The 22,479-nt window shown below is 45.5% G+C and overlaps 1 protein-coding gene across 19 annotated transcripts in view; it reads right to left on the bottom strand.

Moving 5' to 3' along the window:
• Window positions 1-22,479, bottom strand: part of by (focal adhesion protein tensin) — a 1,595,780-nt gene that overhangs the window by 882,999 nt on the left and 690,302 nt on the right. The window contains exon 1 of one of the 19 annotated variants that reach the window (XM_071662727.1): window positions 14,617-15,197. The exons of 17 other annotated variants lie outside the window; for them this stretch is intronic. In XM_071662727.1, the coding sequence (XP_071518828.1) occupies window positions 14,617-14,652 (36 nt within the window). In that variant the 5' untranslated portion in view covers window positions 14,653-15,197. Of the gene's footprint in view, window positions 1-14,616; window positions 15,198-22,479 lie in introns of those variants that run through there. One more of the 19 variants, XM_071662737.1, reaches the window with a different exon arrangement.

Below are 22,479 nucleotides of genomic sequence, written 5' to 3' on the forward strand. Positions count from 1 at the left end.
GGGAAGGGATAACGACTCTAAGGGTACCGTACTGTGTTTGCTTACGGGATAGTTCCTCACCTTCAGCTGATGTCATTCATACTTAAATATATATATGTACCTTGCATTATTACCCCACGAGTTACTTCTATACTTTTGAGGCTCCTGCAGCACCCAGGAAGCTGGCCATGTCCACCGGTCGAGACCACAGGTCATAAAATGTTGTTGATGTGTGTGTATGTGTGCGTGTCTGTATGCAAACAAAGCAGAGTAATCAGCAGTAAGCGCTCAGTGTCTTCTTTACAGTAGTTGCATAGTGGGCACGAGGGGGGTCCTGGGGTATGTTGAAGCAGCGTTTGTAGTGATGGCCGGTGTCCAGAGCGTAAGCGCAAGAGTGCGACTCGTGTGTGTGTGTGTGTGTGTGTGTGTGTGTGTGTGTGTGTGTGTGAAAGAGAGAGAGAGAGATAGATAGATAGATAGATAGATAGATAGAGAGAGAGAGAGAGAGAGAGAGAGAGAGAGAGAGAGAGAGAGAGAGAGAGAGAGAGAGAGTGGACTCGCACGTAAAAGCTCTGCCCTGGGGAATCCGGCACATTTTCTGGGCGTCAAGACCCGCATATGATTCTGTGGGAAGGTCCGGCCGTCATCATGGCTGGCTTGGCCGAGATGATAGCTCTCCCTCCTCTCCCTCCCCGTTGGCTTGCGGCTGCGGCCACGTCTGTGGCAGGGATCGTGGTCGGATGTGGTGAGTGCGGGAAAGCTTACACAGGGGGTCTCCAAGCGATATAAACACCCAAGGTTCTGACTAGGAACCCGAGATGCCGGCCGTATGACTTGCTGGCTACTTCCACAATGACTTCTCTTCCTCGTCTGACGAGAGGGAAAGAAAAAGAAACCGAAAACACAAATACTGTGAGGGTCTCTGCTTTAGTGAGTCATGCTGAAGTCGAGATAAGGGAAAGGGTGGGGGAGAGAGGAGGAAAAACAGGATTGAGGGGTGAGATTACCAGGCTACGGAGGGAGGCAGGGGAGCAACCTTATACCCACTCCTAGGATAGAACCTTGCTAGTGTAAGGGCTGCCCTTCAACCCACACTCCACTTGTCATCAGGATACCTGGTGTTCACACTAGGACACGATCGGGTCAAGGAGGATCACTCCACACTACTCCACACACTACACTAGTCTCCAGTACACGGGCGCCCTCAATTCTCCAGACAACCCCAGTTTCCAGTACACGGACACCCTCAATGCTCCACACACCACACTAGTCTCCAATACATGGTCGTTTTTACTGCTCCACACACACACACACACACACAAGCCAATCTTCAGTTCACGGACGCCCTCACTGCTCCACGCACTACCCCATTCTCAAGTACACAGACGCCCTCACTGCTCCATACACATAGCACCAGTCTCCAGTACACTGGGAGAGGAACCAGGACGTCAGCTATGTTCATGATGCATCATAACCCATGCAACATCTCCGCTGCGGAATCTGGCCAGCTTTCTCATCCTCTTCAGGTCGTCTGGGCCGCCTTTTGTGTGTGCATAAAGACGACTCGATCACCAAAGGGTAACACCGCTCTTTCGCACAATGCTATCGTTAAGAACATATATCTGGGGGTCAGGCCATTTATCCGAGAGAGAGAGAGAGAGAGAGAGAGAGAGAGAGAGAGAGAGAGAGAGAGAGAGAGGGGGGGGGGGAGAAGAAGAGGTGGGGGAGGTTTCCAAACAAAAGCCTCCGCCAGCCTCCACTATTAGAGGCAATCACGTCAGAGAAGAAAACATGGGGTTCTACACTTCCTGCCAATATATGTGTACACAGAACACGACAACATGACCCACACCCAACATACACGCATGTCCACCAAGTTTGAAGCGGGATATTCGCAGCTAAGGAAGCCAACCAGTGACGTGGAAAATGAAAGGTTTATGACGGTGCATGACTTGAACTAAATGCCTCCTTGAGTGCATGACAGGAACGGTCAAGCACGCTCGCAAACTGCATCATCACGTGCGTCCTTACAAAGCGTGTCACGAACCGGCACCTCGTCCTGACAGTATATGACACGAACCGTCATGCACGTCCAAACAGTGCATGACACGAACCGTCACGCACGTCCACACAGTGCATGACACGAACCGTCACGCACATCACAGTGCATGACACGAACCGTCACGCACGTCCACACAGTGCATGACACGAACCGTCATGCACGTCCAAACAGTGTATGACACGAACCGTCACGCACGTCCACACAGTGCATGACACGAACCGTCACGCACATCACAGTGCATGACACGAACCGTCACGCACATCACAGTGCATGACACGAACCGTCATGCACGTCCACACAGTGCATGACACGAACCGTCATGCACGTCCAAACAGTGTATGACACGAACCGTCATGCACGTCCACACAGTGCATGACACGAACCGTCATGCACGTCCACACAGTGCATGACACGAACCGTCATGCACGTCCAAACAGTGTATGACACCAACCGTCATGCACGTCCACACAGTGCATGACACGAACCGTCATGCACGTCCACACAGTGCATGACACGAACCGTCATGCACGTCCACACAGTGCATGACACGAACCGTCACGCACGTCCACACAGTGCATGACTCGAACCGTCACGCACATCACAGTGCATGACACGAACCGTCACGCACGTCCACACAGTGCATGACACGAACCGTCACGCACGTCCAAACAGTGCATGACACGAACCGTCACGCACGTCACAGTGCATGACATGAACCGTCACGCACGTCCACACACTGCATAACACGAACCGTCACGCACGTCCACACAGTGCATGACACGAACCGTCACGCACGTCCAAACAGTGCATGACACGAACCGTCACGCACGTCCACACACTGCATAACACGAACCGTCACGTGCGTCCGTAATCTAAGGAATAACTTCAGTGACGCCGTCACAGTGGTGTTTGGGTGACGATGAGAAAATATGGAAGATGCGTACGATACGAGTGAGAACATAACAAACTTAATACACGATGAACGGAATGAGACACACCCTGGAGACGTATGATGATACAAGACGCAACAAAACTTTGGTCGCGTATGATGAGAGACGCAGGACGCAACAAACGGCCACAAACGAGAGGGCAAGTTACCAACAGATCAAAGATGATGACAACACAACACCCAAGATAAAACCATCAACATGAGAGAAAATGACTGAACAAGAGGCTCAAATGTGGCAGTCAATGTAAACCACAGGAATAACGAAGCTTAGAATCAAATCCGCGTTAACGGGAGATCCGATCTCTCTCTCGAGAGTGAGAGAGGGAAAATTTCCGGACGAATCATCCTGGGAAAACAGGAGCAACACACCACTCTGCCTGCACACACCCACTACAGTCCCGACTTGAGCTGGCACCAGCAAACTCGCCCGGTCTTAACCAAAATTTTACCAACACACATTTACTTATCTTTCTAATTATATATATATATATATATATATATATATATATATATATATATATATATATATATATATATATATATATATATATAATCTTTTTCCATATTTTGAACGCAACGAATCAAAGGCAATTCACATTATAATGCGTAAAATCTCAGCCATAACCGTCAACTGATAGCAACATAATCAAAGGGAAAACTCAAGCTGGCAGAACGCATAACTCTACAACTAAACATTTATCTACGTGTAAAAGTTCTCTAATTTTTCGACCAAAATCACCAGGAAAGATCTCTCAGCAACACCACCTTGACAGATCAGAGGCAAGAACCGACCACAGGTGCCAAATATACCGCACACATCAGAATCCAACAATCATTTAAGACAAGGATTAACATGTCATCTACATCTCAGTCCGGTATGTGGATAAACCGTTTGACGTGTCAACGTTGCGTTACAGACGAGCAAGGGCACTCCCTTCCCCTGGCTCCACACTCTCCAGCGTGTCGTGCTCCCTCACCATAACCCTCCTTGTATATATCGGACGTGTGGCGCAGGATGACGAGGTAGTTTCCTCTTCCTCAGGCAGGGTAGGTATACATGGAAGACTCGTGGAGGGACCCCAGGAAAAAGGGGATTCCCTGACAGGGTCATTAAGGTCCAGGAACACTATTCTGTTCCCATAAGGAAGCGGAGGCAGCGGTTGTGCGCTGGCCAGCTACACATGTGGGTCTCAGAAATACGAGTCCGCTAGAGACAAGAGCTCAGAGATGTAAAGAGGAGAGAAAGAAAAGATATGACGCAACAAAGGTAAGAAGAAAGGAGAGATAAAAGGAAAGACAAGGGATAGAAGGTGGATAAGGGAGTGTGGGAGGCGATCTTGTCATTCTCTCGTAATATTGGCTGTGGCTGAGGGAGCATCGAGCACGTCTCGCTCGGACAGGTCATACACCATGACTGAGAGGTGACTGACTCAGGTGTCTACTGCTGACGTCTGCCCTCAGCTTGAAGAAAGTTGTAGCGTGGTTAACAACCTCACGCTCTTGTGCTTCAACCTGCCATGAAGCCTCAGCTTTAAATGTCGGCCATCGAAACGTTTTCCTTCACAAAGACATCTAATTTGAGTAAATGTTAATGATCAAGTCAGCCAATCGGGTTTTATTCAGCCGAGAAATGACTTCTTAAAAACAAATCTCAAAATTTGCCAAAATCTTGTTTACTGGGATGATCAAAGTAGCCATTCATTCTCCCTCTGAGCAAATCAACCCTCATATTTTCCTTCATTTCGTTAAATTGGAAGGTAGTGCTTGGGTTAATGGTGAAGTTTGCCATCACTGGAGATTCGGAGGCAGCGTCATAATCACGAGTGTTTATTGTAAGCTGAGACAAGGAGTACCTCAACTCTGATGTAACTGGCACTAAACAAAGTAGTATAGTGTGTTGTTGGTAATGATCGTACATTCGTACGATCCTTGACCACGACGGTGCGACCCTTCGGCATCACAGCATCTGACCATTACGGTTCGTCTTCTGTAACGTCGAGCTGAGTTGGTTAAAAGTGTGAATCCATCTTACTTCTACAACTTATCTCCGAAGACGGTCGGCCATGTCACTGACGAAGTGGTACTGGGTATGACTGCTATCATCAGAAACAACATCAGTGCACAAGAGGGCACTGGATAAGTACCTACAACGTGTACCAGACCAGTCAGCCCGTAGGATCTGTGTGGGCTTGAGGGCTGAGGCTTCCAACAGCTTGGTCGACCAACGAACAAATCCAACCTGGGCCCAGCCCGGGCTGTGGCAAAGAAGACCCCAGAAAGCTTCACCAGGTGTTCCCCTCCCTCCCTCAGGAACCTAATCAAACGTATTACGTCACATGTTGTTGTGGGCCAACCTGGTCATTACACGATTCAAATGAACAGTTCAGATAAAGATATCTCGTGTGTTATTTCACAGAAATGTCGATATAGTTCTGAATATCAAACAAAAACATGTCGGTCACATTTTCTGAAAACTCCACGTTGCCAGGATAAGCGATTTCTTGATTCCAATTTCAAGATTAGGTCCTGAATCACCTTAGATTATTTGCTGGCAGAAACCTCTATACACTCCTGCCCTTCGGATACTCCAAACAGCCAATCAGGGAAGAGAGCTCCGTCTATGGGAGCATGATAAAAGCACAATGTTGGATCAAGTACCACAACCGTAGTTACAAGTATCTTTAAAAATGACACCCGTCTGGGTCGCCTGTTTTCTCCTTAGATACAAGGAGGATCTTCATCACAAGTCATTTCTAATTCCAGTAAGAGTCAGACAACATATCACAGCCTAACTTTTAAGCAATTTCGAGAAAACAAAAACAAAAAAATGCCCTTTTTGGCAGTCTCATTTTCTGGAAACGTTAGGTATCAGAACATCTCACATCAAACCTGGCCTGCGTTTTGATACAAGCATCACAGCCTCAACACAACACGATAACCGGTCAGTGGCAAGTGAGGCTACATCAGGGAAACCAAGTGTTTACAAGCGCCAGTCTGGCACACCATCAAACGACGTCAAAAAATTTGGCGGTCGAGTTAGAGAGTAGAGTGGCATCCACTTGTCTGTATCACGCTGTCTTGCTCCATTTCATTGTCTCATATTCTCTCCTTTCCTCTTAATGCTTGGCATCTAATAAGATGCGTTTCTATCAATATTTACCTATCAGGCTATCCATCTATGTAAGTGTACGTCGTTGTCAACCGCTTACTCTGAAACGTTGGATTATTAAGCAAACGTGCAGAGCATCCTCTCCACAGACGTGTATAGCAACCTCACCTGCAGAGCAACCTCACAGCCATGCACAACCACCTCTCCAGGCAAGATAATGCAACATCAAAACGGAAATGTACAGCAACCTCTCTACCACAGACATGCATAACAGCCACCTCGAAATCCATGCACACATACCCAAGTGCATCCTAGTTGTCGGCGTAGCAGGCAGGCAGGCAGGAAGAGATATTGTCACACACACTTAACAGGACAGTAACTGTCAACAAGCATCACACGAGGCGGCTCACAAACCCCACAGGAGACAGCCAGCTGCCCCCATCAGCCGTTCCCTTGCCCTCCACCTGACACTAATGCACACTCTACATTCACCTCGAAATAGCAACAAGCATTCTGCATGTAAATGACGAGCGGTCTCCACCCGATACTGGGTGCAGCGAGGACCTGCCTCCCTCACTCTCTCTTCTTGTCGACTCGGGCAGCGTCCCCACGAACAAAATCATCTTGCAGAACCTTCATAAATCACCGGAGGAGGAGGCAAGTGCCAGTCTCCTCCCTCTCTTACTGCTGGTATAAGAGGCAGCCCGTGCATGCGTCGACGGGACAAACCATCCTGGCTTATCTCGCACCAGAAACTCATCAGCGCCCGAGTTTATAAAACCAGCAGATTCGCTCAGCTCTATTAGTTTATACTGCGAGTGGTGTTCAGGCATACGGCGGTCACATGATGAAGTTGATGACATATTCCATAAAAGACGAGAGGCTCTAAAGAAAATCTTTTTTCCCCTCTATGGCATAAAACTAACGAAGCATTTACGGCTTCTCTCTTTTGTGGACCTCTGTGTTGCACCTGACGAGCTGTGGGGGCATCCGCGGTGGAACGGGCAGCAGTTTACCAACCTGTTGGGCCGACCACACCATAGCGCTCGTCAGTAGCAGACCACAGCGGAGATAACCGATCATACGAGCCGGGTATTGTTCTGGCCGTGGCACACAAGAGGCGGGACGCAGACAGCGGTGAGGGTCAGGCGGTCAGGTGACACTCGGGCTCAGGGTCAAGGCAAGCAGCGGTTGTTCCCTCACACTCTCCTCCACCTTACTGACTTACCGGCTCTCTACCTGCTTACGAACCACCTCACTCACCTGTCTATCAATGAACAATGAACCAACTACGATAGATAGGAGAGTATGAGAGGAAAGGAGCAAGACCGTACATTCCTAGGCAACTTCCCTCGTAAACACACACACACACACACACACACACACACACACACACACAAACAGCCGTACACACGGATCTCCGTAGTGTAGTGGTTAGTGTTACTGACCATGAGTCAGCACGGGCCAACCTAGGCTTGGTAGTCGGCCTACACCCAACCCAGCCGTTCATCCTGCCTTCGGGATCGGTTGGTAAACTGAGTGTCTAGGTTAAGGCTGGTGAGTGTGTGTGTGTGTGTGTGTGTGTGTGTGTGTGTGTGTGTGTGTGTGTGTGTGTGTAAGTGTGTGTGTGTGTGTGTGTGTGTGTGTGTGTGTGTGTGTGTGTGTGTGCGTGAGGAAAGACATGATACAAACATACAAGGTTGAGAGATAGGGCACCACGAGTGTAAAACTCTCTTCCGTAAAACACACATATCAATTACGCACATAAGAGACTCTCTCTCTCTCTCTCTCTCTCTCTCTCTCTCTCTCTCTCTCTCTCTCTCTCTCTCTCTCTCTCTCTCTCTCTCTCTCTAACTAAACAGCACATTTCGTCCAGCCGCTTGGTTAGTCCTGCACCCAGCAAAAATTAACTGAAATTATTCAGCTTCAGACTCAGCGAATCGTGCATGAAGCTGGACATGCTGATATCAGGGACCAGTGAACGGCGGGACAACAACCCAGATAACCCAGTGTGTGGATGATGAAGCCTTACCAGGCCACACTACAGCTGAGCATGAATAACATGAGAGGACAGTGACCCGAGTTGCATGTAGTTACACACCTATCTTTCAGTGAAGAACTTTATATAAGTCTTATTCTAATATATATATATATATATATATATATATATATATATATATATATATATATATATATATATATTATCCCTGGGGATAGGGGATTAAGAATACTTCCCACGTATTCCCTGCGTGTCGTAGAAGGCGACTAAAAGGGGAGGGAGCGGGGGGCTGGAAATCCTCCCCTCTCGTTTTTTTTTTAATTTTCCAAGGGAAGGAACAGAGGGGGCCAGGTGAGGATATTCCAAAAAAGGCCCAGTCCTCTGTTCTTGGCGCTACCTCGCTAACGCGGGAAATGGCGAATGGCTTGAAAGAAAGAATATATATATATATATATATATATATATATATATATATATATATATATATATATATATATATATATATTCTTCTTCATACTATTCGCCATTTCCCGCATTAGCGAGGTAGCGTTAAGAACAGAGGACTGGGCCTTAGAGGGAACATCCTCACCTGGCCCCCTTCTCTGTTCCTTCTTTTGGAAAAAAAAAAAATCCTCGCTTGCCTCCTTGCTCTGTTCCTTCTTTTGGAAAGAAATTCATATACTGAGCAGGTGTGCAGACATACAGCTCTTGATGTGAAAGCAAAGGGTGTACATCAAGAGGGTCCGTGCATATCCTCACACTCACAACACACACCTACACAGACAAAGGACAGATCACAGCTGAAAGAATAAGATAATCCTTTCATGTGGTAACTCCTCGTGATGTAAGGTGACACTGCTTCCCCAACTGTTCAGTATTGTACTTACTACTACAACAAACAAACATCAAAACACATTACTGAGATCAAACAGTTACAGACGCGTAATACAGTATGATCACACGTCATGCGGCTTTCACAGACAAATTCTTTCATCACTATTTTACGATGTTTAAAACCACAGGATCACAGACCGGGCAAACTTCACACATCTGGACGTGAAATCATGTTCAGTCCAAACCTGGACATCGCAGTCGAACTGGTAGCATATTCCGTTGAGCAATTACGGAGGAAAATGTGTGGCAATCAACACAAGGAACATAATGGTATTCAGACGCACTGTGGGAGGAGGTGACGACACGCCTGACCTCCAGGAGGTCATGTCAGGTCAAACCTTCATCTAGGGATTACATACACAATCCCGACGTGTTATACTGTCAACAGTGGTGATCAGGGGATGACTCCCTGCACAGCCCGTCATGCCAGACGACAGCCAGTCCATTCTCAGGAGCATAACTGGAGGTTTTAACACTCCACATCATAGCTATAATAATGAGTGACACCAGTCCCATGTGCTATTATCAACCTCAGTCATGTGAAACTTTACACCATAATAAACTGGTGTTTACGTGAGTCACCCACTGCGCTCAACAAAAAAATAAATAAAACATAGTTTTTGCGAGTTTATCAACATGTGGTCATTTCATATGCACAAGCGTGAGGGGCGATGAACATGAACATGTCTGTTGTGCCGTACGCTGAACATTCGTCACATGACACGCGAGTCGTGATCTACATCACCACCACAAAACACCTGAATGTTAGCTGTGGCGACACGCGAGGCGGGGCCGCCGTGAGACTTTTTCTTGAGGAAGGCGATCATCACGCCGCTGGGGACACCAGACATTGTTGACCAGGCTGCCTGTCGTGTTCTCGGGACGCCTCGTTATCGTTCTTTTATCAGTTATGAGGCAGGCACGCGGCGTATCAACAGGGCCACCTTCGGACGGAGGAGCTATGTGTGGATGCGACGCTCGGTTACGTAATAAGAAATAAAGGTACACATGACTGCATGATTGTGTTACCCAGCCTCGCTGAAGCAGAAGCCCGCACATATGTGCGAGCTATCCAGGGCCTCCTTGTGCTACGTATACCACTGTGCACAGCTATGACTATGAAGACAGTGATCTGGACACTACAACAATGTCCAATCAAACACCCGTTACAACTGTCCTCCACTAACTGGCAAGGTGGAAGGATTCTGACTCCACTTCCTTAACAATATTTCGCCACACTGTATCCCACACCACCGTGAACTTCTTCCACATCATCAGTCTCATCCATCTCCGTGGAAACACCACAGCAACATAATTAGATCCTGCACTGCTGACAACAACACCCTCCCTCCAACAACAGTCACCCGTATCAAGTCACTTCAGTACAGTCACTGAATATTATCCCTTCGACGTTCCTCGGTATAAGACGCGACAAATGAATCCTATTCATAGCTCTGCACCTGCGATCATTCCACCCCTGGTATCCATGGTGTTGTGCCGGTACAGTAAACTGCTCAGGATCCCAACCTCCTCCCTCCGTCACCCATCCCGCCATGGTGTTGTGCCGGTACAGTAAACTGCTCAGGATCCCAACCTCCTCCCTCCGTCAGCCATCCCACCTCCTCCCGTCAGGACAATGGTTAGCATTATCAGGTCTGGCTGTTCAGGGTGGCACACACGGTAAGATAACACGACCCAGGCCTAACCAGGTACTTGGAATGGCAATCTAACACCTCAGCTGTTGTTCAGACGTTGTGGACTTATCATTTACGTATAATCTTCAACCATCGGACCTGAGGCACATCTCGACATTGAAAATTGTTTCCATTCTTCCCAACTTCCTATACGACTTCTAATGAACGTGAGCGTCTTCTCATAGACGTTCAGTTTGTCTACATTTGCGAGTTTTCTACAAGGACAACAGCTATCCAGTGTAGTTCTAGTGACAAAGAGGTTAGTCAACTTTTACCGGTCATCAGCATTAACATCTACGACAGGTACAGTGCAGCATAATACCAGTGCGACCTCCTACATCATGACCTACGAGCCGCCGTAGGAGGCGTGGTTAGCGTTGCCATCCATCGATCTAACAAACGTTCGTATCCTGGACGGCCAGCTCACACCACACCCGGCTGTTCATCCTCTTCTACAGACTGGTCAATGAAGGTATGTATAAGCTGGGGGTGTGTATGGGTTATGAAATGGTGAGACACGAGTGTAAAACTCTTCCTCACATGAACCAAACAGTCCTAGAGAAGACACCCACAACCAACATACTTTGTCATTCTACCACTTGGGGATGATGGGTAAATGTGCATCTGCAGTAAGCTGAAAGAGAGAGAGAAAAAAAAATAGACGCATGCGAGGCCATATTGGCAGAGGACTCACTTAACATCCTCTACAAACAATTCATCATTTCAAACTACGCCTCATCTGCCTGGTCTTCCGTCCTACCAAAAGTAAATATAACAAAGTTGCAAACCACACAGAACAATGCCCTGCGAACAATCGCTTGCTATCTAGCAACCACACACACTCAACACCTACACAATGACACAAAGATCCTCCCAGTATAGTCCCACCTCAACATGTCTGGCACTCAATTCTACACATCAGCACTACACCACTTTCACCCACACTTTACCATAACTATCACCAACCCCGAACAGAAATATAAAGCTTACCACACTACAGCACCCCATACCAATAAAAAAATGCCCCACCCACCACAAATATAACTGAAGAAAAACACTCAAATTACCGACACGCACTAAACAACCGGCCTCCCAACTCAGCCTGAAACCCCCACCCACCTGACACACACCCGTCAGAGGCCACACTCTCCAGACAAACGTGAGTTACATCTTCCCGTCTACACATTGGCCATCACCTCAACACTACATACCTCGTCTCACAATATGCCAGACCGACCCCTCATGCCCCTGGTGCACCTACGACGAAGACACCGAGCACTTACTACTCAGTCTCCATGCACACTTTACACACAGACAAACAAACATAACTACACTTCATGACATTTTGTGACACGGTTGAAAGAGATGAGCTGTGTGTGTGTGTGTGTGTGTGTGTGTGTGTGTGTGTGTGTGTGTGTGTTGTGTTGGGAGGGACGCTGGGGTTAAGAATATATGGCGTGAGAAGCAGTAAAATGTTTTTATGAAAGAATAAGGCTTGTGTGCTAATAGGACGAGAGGAGAATGAGTGGTTCCAGGTAAAGATGGGTCTGCGGCAAGGAAGTGTGTCGTCATCATGTCTGTCAAATTTGTTTAATGATAGGGAGTTGAAAGCATGGGTCTTCGAGAAAGGAACAGATCTCATGTACGTCGGGGATGAACGGTGGGGAATGGGACAAGAGTCAATTGCTGTTTGCTGATGACAATTAGAGTGAGACACTGATTTTTTTTTCTTTTTTTTGGGGGTGTGAAAAGAGAAATAGGAGAGCAAATATGAACAAAATCAATTTTATTAAGCTTAAGCAAGGCAGAGAGAGAGAGAGAGAGAGAGAGAGAGAGAGAGAGAGAGAGAGAGAGAGAGAGAGAGAGAGAGAGAGAGAGAGATTTGAGATTTGTTTTGAGTTTGAATACAGAGAATCTGGAGGAAGTGTGGTGTTTTGGACACCCGGGAGTGGACATGGCAGCAAATGGAACCATGGAAGTTGAGGTGAGCCACAAGATGGGTGAAGGCGTGTGTTGGTTACTGACGCAATCCAGCAATAATGTTACCGCTGTAACACCGGCCCAACAATCGAACCTCACACTGACTCTCCTCTCGACCCATCCACGACCCACGTCACAACATTCCTACATACTCTCCATATAACGTAATATATGTAAAGCGAGGGAGCGGGGGGCTGGAAATCCTCTCTCGTTTTTAGTTTACCTAAAGAAAGAACAAAAGAGGAGGGACAAGTGAGGATATTCCCTCAAAGGCTCAGTCCTCTGTTCTTAACGCTATCTCGCTAACGCGGGAAATGGCGAATAGTATAATATAATATAACATAACATAATATATATATATATATATATATATATATATATATATATATATATATATATATATTTTTTTTTTTTTCATACTATTCGCCATTTCCCGCGATAGCAAGTATATATATATATATATATATTCTCCCCTCCCCCATGCTGAAGGCTCCAGTTATGGACACCAAGGCCGGGCCTTAATTCAAATACTGAGAATAATGATATATGGAAAAAGAATACACAAGTGAAAGTATTTACGAATTTTGAAGGAAGTGAAAGACCTGTCTTTTGATATGTGGCGGATCAAAGTTATTGGGAAAAACATGAGATAGAGAGTTCCGAAGCTTCGAAGTGTAAAGAAAGAAGCAGGTATAAAAACGGCCCACACTCGATGGCCACACAATAATCGTGAGTCGCAGCAGCTTACCGAGTATTGTGTGGTCTAGCTAGTGGTGGGGGCACACAAGCAGCCAGCTCTCGGGAGCAGAAACCAAAGTAATATCCACAGAAGGGAAGTGAACCAATATATATATATATATATATATATATATATATATATATATATATATATATATATATATATATATATATATATATGAATATAGTGCATATGAACGAGCAAGAGGTCACAATACTGCGCGTAAACTAGTTTATGCATATAACCACGAGGAAAATGAAGCACGGTAAGTTGCCAAGTTGTACTTTCGTGTAATAATCACATTGTCAGGGGACATACAAGAGTGAGATTGAAGACATAGAACAGTCACTTGATATACAAAAAGACATAGCTAAGACGCAATTGGTAAACAAGCGTTACCGGATGGTGATGTTCGGGTCTGGCATCAAGTTTGTCATAAATTTTTTATTTCTGTTAAGTGGATAGGAAAGGGAACTGTTTACAGATGTTGTATATAAAGTGATTGTTCTTCATCTTCTATTTCATTGTTCTACATCTTCTATCTCATGTCTTGTGTCTCCCCTGACAGCGTGATCATCACACGAAAGTGCACTTGGGAACTTAGTTTCATATTGCCCGTAATTATATGAATTAGGCATAATATATATATATATATATATATATATATATATATATATATATATATATATATATATATATATATATATATATATATATATATACACATATATATATATATATATATATATATATATATATATATATATATATATATATATATATATTACGAGGAGCACTAGATATCAGCCTGGCTGAGGTGGGGAGACGGTACCTGTAAGATACTGTCAACTGCTGCATCTGGCCAGGAGTAAACAAAAACTCGTCAAGTTTATTACCAACACTTATAAGGTAAGGTGAACATCATAAATATATCCAGCGCATATGACACGAGCAGATAATGAACACACACACACACACACACACACACACACACATATATATATATATATATATATATATATATATATATATATATATATATATATATATATACACACATACATACATACATTAGGGAATGACATGAATATAAAAAAAATTAATCTATACATACATTAATGTTCAGTTGTTAAAATGTACATCTATCAAAACTGTGTAAGAAACCCGAGTAGAATTAAGGGGAAACTTTATCAAAATAGTTATCATAATACCTTCTCAGTGCTGAGTAATCGCAGCCTCCTGATCATAGTCCAGCCATGTCAGTGATACAAGCGACACTCTCCAAGACGGACTTGACACCACAGATTTCCGGCTCACTCTCTCACGAAATCTTATCCACATATAACTGGATTACAGCACAAAATCTCTAATCTTGTGAGCATGTCAACTATATGCCTGTCTGATATCATCGAGATAAGGATCTTATCTACACATGATACGTCTCGCAAGTTTCGACGCACTCATTCTGAACTCTGAGACACACACACACACACACAGGGGCTACACTTTATTTGTGCACTAGAGCCAAAAGTGGCAATGTTCTCTTTTCAACAAGGATATGCAGTCAGTATTTCCTTAACAAGTTCGTTACACTCATCCAATCTACCGGGACTTGTACTTCAAAGAGATTATCAACACATTCTCTACGCGTGCATAATTAAGATATAAAACTATCAAACATACTCTTTCCCGCCATTCAAGAAATCCTCCATTATCATTACACGTCACTGCTGTGTTGCGAGTCGTCACCAATGGTAAAGTTTGGTTCATTGAGGCTCCTAGATGTACCTCTCAGCACATGTGTCACACGCACCTGTTCTTTACAGACTGGTGGGCTGAGTCAAGGGGCAGAGTCAGCTCATACTAGTTGCCGGCCGCCCGAGCAGATGGCGCCGGGGTCGGCCAGGGATGCTCCCTCCTCCCTACACCACCCAACCGCCAGTAACCTGTATAGATACGTACCTTACTGGGACCATGGTTTTCCTGAAGCAGCATCACATGCTCTCAGACTGTGGCTGCTGACTGATCAATGAAGACACACACGGACAAACGTCAATAGAGGCCATACCCTGGAAAGGTATGGAGATCTACCTTGCATGGTACACAGGATACGTTGAAACACGACACAGATGTGATGGAAAAGGTGAAAAAAAAAAAAACAGAACAGAAAAGGAAGATGGAAAAATGAGAAGGGATGGGCAGAGAAAACAGGACTGGTGTTGTATCTTGGTGTAAACTGGGTAGCGAGATTAAGTGTAGGAACGATAGGTTAGCGAACAAAAAGTAGATGAAGTTGATGAGAGGACACTACAAGGGCAGAGTGAAGGGTGACGAGAAGACAGAGTCGGGAGATGAAGTACTGAAAATGGAGAGAAAAGAATGAAACAAATAAAGTACCACAACAGGAGAGGAATCCAAAGTAACACGACAGTACGCGGCATCTTGACACAAGCTTGAGCGCTCGACGACTTCGCCCTCACATGGAACACACATTCCCGACTTGCATGTGAGGGAGCGCACCCCTCACTCTAGTCTCCCTCTCTACCGTAAGACCTACATGTAGCACTGCAGGTTCAGCGGACACCTGTCCCCTACTGAACAACCCGGTCATCGTGTCCTCACGACCCATCCTTCACTAACCATACGGTCATCACTCCAGTCCCTGTATGGTCACTCCAGTCCCCTGCCCGTCCTCTATAGCCTCATGTTAACCATCTATATTACTGCATTCCCTTCATCTCTTCTTCAGTCTGTCTACCTATCCCTTCCACTATCCGTTCCTCCGTGCCTCCCTCCGCTTCAGATCGAAACTCTGGCCACCACCTCCTAGTTCCATCTGGATACACAGGTCGACCTTATAGGATATATCTGGTGCCGGATGGTGTCGGATCCCGGCACGGCCACACCGGATCATGTGAAAACCAGTCTTGACAATATATTAATCAACATTCTCGGGTACCTTCCGATGACAGGCGCGTACTCGGTTTGGCGAGATCCCCTCCCACCTCCACACACGGCAAAGTGGTGCTGGCAAGAGCCATACGGTGCAGCCAGCCGGCACATGCTGCAGTTGTTAAGAAGTCTGGTCCAAGGATACGCCGATCGGTGAATATAATTCCTACTTGTAAGAAGAAAAAATAAATCACTAAAGACCTATCATAGTTTTCTTGTGCGTCACACTATATTACCACCTTACTGTATGACAGTTTCTGGTGAATGTAGGCACAGCTCTTGTTACTAGTTTCGAATATGTTATGTACGTAGTTCTAGCAATCTTTTTTTTTCCTTTTACTAATTTCTTAAAGTTCGTCACTCTGATGGCTTTCTTGACAATCATATGGACGAGCTGGCTGTACCGCTGTGTTTGGCTTACAGAGTAATGAGACTTGAGCACTTGGCAAGTACCATGCTATGTGAACTGGTTGGTATGAACGCTACTACTGAGCATCTTGACAACAGTGGACACAATGGGGTCAGCTACCCCTGACTCACTCACTCACTCAACTGTCCTCATGCTGAATGAAGATGGAGGAGGAGGAGGAGGATACTACGAGGACATCAGCTCATGATGAAATTCTTGTGGATTCCCTCACACATATTGGATTACGAAGACAAAACAAGGTAGCTGTGTCAGCCATCCAAGGTTGTTGCATTCGACCAGAGTGTTATCGGCTACCTTAAGCATGTCCAGTAACTCTATCATAATAATCTTGAGAAAACACTCAATGTAATAGTGTGTTGGCTGGGGATGCTCAGCGCCGTGAGAACAAGCATCAAACACCGTGATGTTTTATGTGACACGTGACAAAGCTCCGACACACAGAAGAGTAAGACTCAACACTGCTATGCTGTTACAACAAGACGTGGCTACACATTCATGTGGCAAGATATTGATACAAAAGCAGTACCAGATATTGCAAGATACAGCACGAGAACTGATTATACACACCTCTGGTATGTGACTGATAACGAACCAGTACCAGATATCACTTTTAAGGCGTGTCCAGAACCTGTTAAACATTGAAGTATCATTTTGCTGTATGTCCTCATGTGACCCCAGACCATCTGGCACGTCCTTCAATGAACTATGGAACTATTTCCTGTGAGCTTTTAATATGAAACCATAATCAATTCATCTTGACTTCGTTCTGGAATAAGAAGAATGTACACTTCAAGTAATCTACAGTGTTTGATAACGCCTGTGCATAGTACTGTACATACTGAACTGTATGCATCAAAACCCCTCTCCCCTGCTTACCAGAAGGGAAGATCGTCAACAATCACAGCAATCTAGACATAGCGAAGCAACAAACATACTGTAGGTGTGAGAGCGGAGCACGGCGGCCGCCCGCACTGTGGGGAGGAGGGTCAGGGTCGAGTTCGTTGTGGCCAGTTGTTACCAGTTCACAGCCTCACCCCCCCTACTGTCCTCTACACCTCCTGGTACTAACAGGATGACACTCACTCAACCTTATGATCAGACTGTAGGTTCAACAATGATTAACAAAGTAATTAAACTTCAACATTACAAACACATCACTGACCGTTGATGAGCCAAGGCTACATACAAACGCTACTCTCGATTGGATAAAACGACTGGGAAACATGAAATATAATTCTCTGTCGTCAGTGAATGTCACCGTTCAAGTATACTTTCACACAAGTCTGTAAAACAGAAACTTTTATTGTAAATAACTTTTTTCAGGTGCAACAATTAGTCTGGTATGTATATACAAAAATTACTGTATGCCTTGATTTCTGTATACAAATGTATACCATACACTGATACTGGAGGCTTCTAGTACCCTCCACGGCTCGGTCCGGCACCCACCTCCACTCTCACAAATAAAGTATAAATTTTTCTCTCTCCCTCTCTGTTACTCTCTCTGACCACTGGAGTTAGTAGAGGATGCGACCCGTCATGCCTTGGTATCCTGCACAACCTGCCACGTTAGATATGACCGGCACAGATACTTGCCCTGTGCCATGTTGAAAATCTCCACAGGGTAGACCATAACCTTTCTCATATTGACAAAACTCAGAACTTTCGAACTCGAAATAGCAACAAATTCTGTGGCGCGCGCGTGTGTGTGTGTGTGCGTGTGTGTGTGTGTGTGTGTGTGTGTGTGTGTGTGTGTGTGTGTGTGTGTGTGCGTGTGTCAGAAGTTTATTGCTAAACTGCCGTGTGAGCTGCCGGTGTTGATCAGAGAGGTCAACAAGGTCAGCAAGATGAGGACCTTTAAGTAGCTGGTGTACAAAGGCCCAGGATGACTCTGCTTGCCCTTTTCCATCTGGGCCTTGATCATTGATGAGGAGGAGGAGGAAGCCCTGTGGTACAATTCACGTTAGGGGTAACGAGGTCGATGTGGCTTCCCTAAAGCGGACGGTATGGTGTCACCCGGTCGGGATGTCCGCCACCCACGAGACGAGACACCTATGTAGTCCCTGATGGACAGCTTTCTGTATGATCATGTCATGGTTCACCAAATCGAGAGCCTTAGAGAAGTCTTCGAGCCTGAGTGCCACCGAGGTCTTGCACTTCACTAATTTTCGGTAAAGGAAGTCTCGGAGGCTGATAAGGGAATGAGTGGTGGAGAGAGGCTTCATGTTTGGACTGCTGACCATCTACTGAATTAGCAATGTCAGCATAGGCCCAGTCAAACACAAGACTTTCATAAAGGAGTCTGGAGGTTGGAGTGGTTGCAACAGAGCGAAAGCTTTTAAAAGACTGGGTTAGCAGATTTAAGTAGCGGTGCGCATATATATATATATATATATATATATATATATATATATATATATATATATATATATATATATATATATATAGAGAGAGAGAGAGAGAGAGAGAGAGAGAGAGAGGTTTAAGATGAAGTCATATACACAAGGTCAGCGGAAAAGATTCTTGGCCGACCGTGTTCAATTTCGGACCATAACATATTTTTACAATCTTGGTGAGGAACAGAACATACTCTACCTCGGGGATGGCTATATCAAGCGCGTCGTAAGCTACACACTAACAACTGTTACACTTCCATCTACTTGTTAAAGCCATGGCCTCGTTCCTGGTTTCTCCATCTGAGTTGTGAGGACTGAGTCGTACACCTGTCTGGCGTATGTCATAATCCCTCACCAATTATATAATCTGTACATCTACTACTATTATATAATCTGTACATCTACTACTACCATCACAACCGTCAATGAACGATAATTCCATCACCTTATCAATACAATCATCATTCTTCACCATAAGACTGATCGTACTATCATCACTGTTTCCACGACACCCATTATTACAATCATCATAAACATCATGACAAACATGGACTGGCCTCGGTTATATAGTGCTGAAGGCTGGAAATGCGGTGTGCAGCCAGACACACCCAGCGACGGAGAGCACCCTCAGCAAGGTGTGTGACTTGTTATAGTATATCTTGATACGTAATCTAATCACTGTTGTTCAACTGTTGTAAACCTCACATACCTTGTCGACTGGTGAAGAGTTTACTCAATTTTCCTTACTATGTAACCAATAAAGTAGTTCAATCACTGAGGCCCCAGTCCCTGGGCCTTGTGTACGCTCGGTATCCTTCCTCATATTGCGTCACTGCTCACAGGATAGGTAGGAGTGGCGAACAAATTAGCCGCTTAAAAGGCACAAAAAAAAGAATAGTCTCGTCTAGGCCACCATGGGAACCATGGCCCATCCAATACATGGCTTGTGGGAGGCAGTTCGTCAATCCTCTTCCTTCCATCACACATCCCGCCCTCTTGAATACATCCTTCTGACAACGTTACTAACCTATAATGAACCATTTCGTCGAACCAAACGCAAGTCTTGACTATCTGTGAGTTTTCCCTTCATGAAATACAGGGATTTTTGTTTTTTTTATTCTTCAGGATACGATGATCACACTCCCAGCCTCTGGTGTAACATAGACAACATGAAAGACCTGAGCATGCTCACTCTGTCACAAACCTCCAGTACATCAGATGCTGCGGGAAAAGAGCATCCAGGGTGGGGAGATCAACTGGGTGACGTGGCTCCCTTCCTCTACCCATGCAATGAGGAAGTATCAACTTAGTGCAGCACAGGACTCTACCGGCCTCCACACCTTCCATAACACCCACCCCTTACCATCCTGGATACACGGGGGGTGTCAGCATAACCTGCTCCCTCGTAATGCCAACACGACTCTAGATCTACTGAAGCCTTATATCTTATCTTTGTTGAAAATCCTTTCAACCCGGGATGCATATTGACATATTTTCAACGATGGAAGTAATATTGATCCTAATTGTTCCAATACCGTTTATAGATAGCACTCCGCGGGAGACAGAAAAATGACGGTAATGTTCTGTACAAAATCCACAGCGAGAGGTACCATCTGTATGGAGGTGTTCTGGGGGAATTAACCTGACATTTTCTCACATCCCCGCTATCCACCACGCCAGTATAAACACGGAGTGACGGCCCTCAAAACAAACTACGCACCGCACGACCCAGCCAAGGTGAACAAACATAACCTGGGAGGCTCAGGGAATGTCTTGTGTAAGGCCAAGGTTGTGTGCACAAGGTGGTGGTGGTCTGGAAGCAGGAAACATGACGGTCCGAAAAAAAAAAGGCGACTTCAACACCATGTGGACTCTCCATCATCTTTGATACAGAGATTACTCGAAGCAGAACGTCTTCGGATATTAGCAGAGAGGCCGTTACAGATGCCAGAACGAAGACAACGGCGTCGGCTGGAGTTAGGTCTAGTGCTGAGGCGGCGTGTTGGGAAGTTGTGGTGGCTTCGTTACTGTAATTTTGTTTTTGTGGGTAGGTGGTGGAGGGACAATGTTCAGCCGGAGGTCCTGCTGATGTACTGCAGTAATATCACGGGTGTTGTACTATCGTTGGTAGACTGCGATGGTGTTGTGGTTGTTTTCTTGTGTATAACAGTCTCCTCCTGCTGAGGCAGACTGTGAGGGTGTTGGAGTACTGTGGACAACGCACTGTTGTAGGCAGACTGGGGATCATACACTCTTGTGGGTAAAGTGGACGGTGGTGTGGTGCTGTTGCGATGAGGATGTGGCAGAGTTATACTGTCAGTCTCATTCTATGGCGTGGTGGAGCAAGGACCGTAAACTACCAGCATCTCTCTGGCCACTAATATGCTTACATCAAGCGGCTCCATCGCACAGTACCATGCAGGTCGGCCTCGTTCATCAGCGATAATCATATACCTATTTATGTCTTGAGCACGACGGTACGCTCTTGGGGTATGATGGCGTGACCTTTTCCCATGACCCTTCAGGGTCAAAGGTCACGCCCTCACATCCAAGGGTCGTGCCCAGTGCTCGAGGGGTCATCGCTTACAGAACTCGCTTATTTGTAAATAAATTTTCATACGTTTATGCTCTTTATAATGTTATGAATTATGCTCATGTAAGTCTACGACAGCGATTAATCTGTGTAATAGGATAAATCTATGACTGCATAATGATATGACGTTAGTGGAGAATGATGATAAAAGGAAATGATCAAACACTGGCGAGAAGGCAGAATATTCCCTTCATCTACACAACAATCCAATTACAATCACAAAATTCTGGGTCTCTGTGTTCAATATATAAAATTTCATACATGAAAGACTTGTACCGAATCATACCTCGAACTAACCTAACTAAAACTGATCTGACCTGATGAACCACTGTTCCGTCAAGTGTCTGCGTTCCTGGCCTCAGAGGTATATAACAATAGAGTAGCACAAACCACACAACATACAGGATGTACAGCGTCTACTCACCTGCCGAAGGTAAACCTAGATCCGTGCCCTCAGCACCTTCATTCCTCTCATGTTTCTAGCTTCTTTCATCTTCTTCTTTGGGTCCCTTCCTTTCCCTTTCCCATCCTCATCTTTTCCTACTCACTCACTCTTTCCATCCCATTTTATCATCAATTCTTTCTCTCTTCTTTTCCAACCATGGTTCCCAGCTTCCATGCATTCAAAACCTTTTTTCGTCTCCCTTTTCTATTTCCTCTTCAACTCTCTTCCTCCGCCTTTCTCAGCCCCTCGCCGCCCCTC

Source organism: Panulirus ornatus, chromosome 6, assembly GCF_036320965.1.
Source record: "Panulirus ornatus isolate Po-2019 chromosome 6, ASM3632096v1, whole genome shotgun sequence".
Lineage (NCBI taxonomy): Eukaryota > Metazoa > Arthropoda > Malacostraca > Decapoda > Palinuridae > Panulirus > Panulirus ornatus.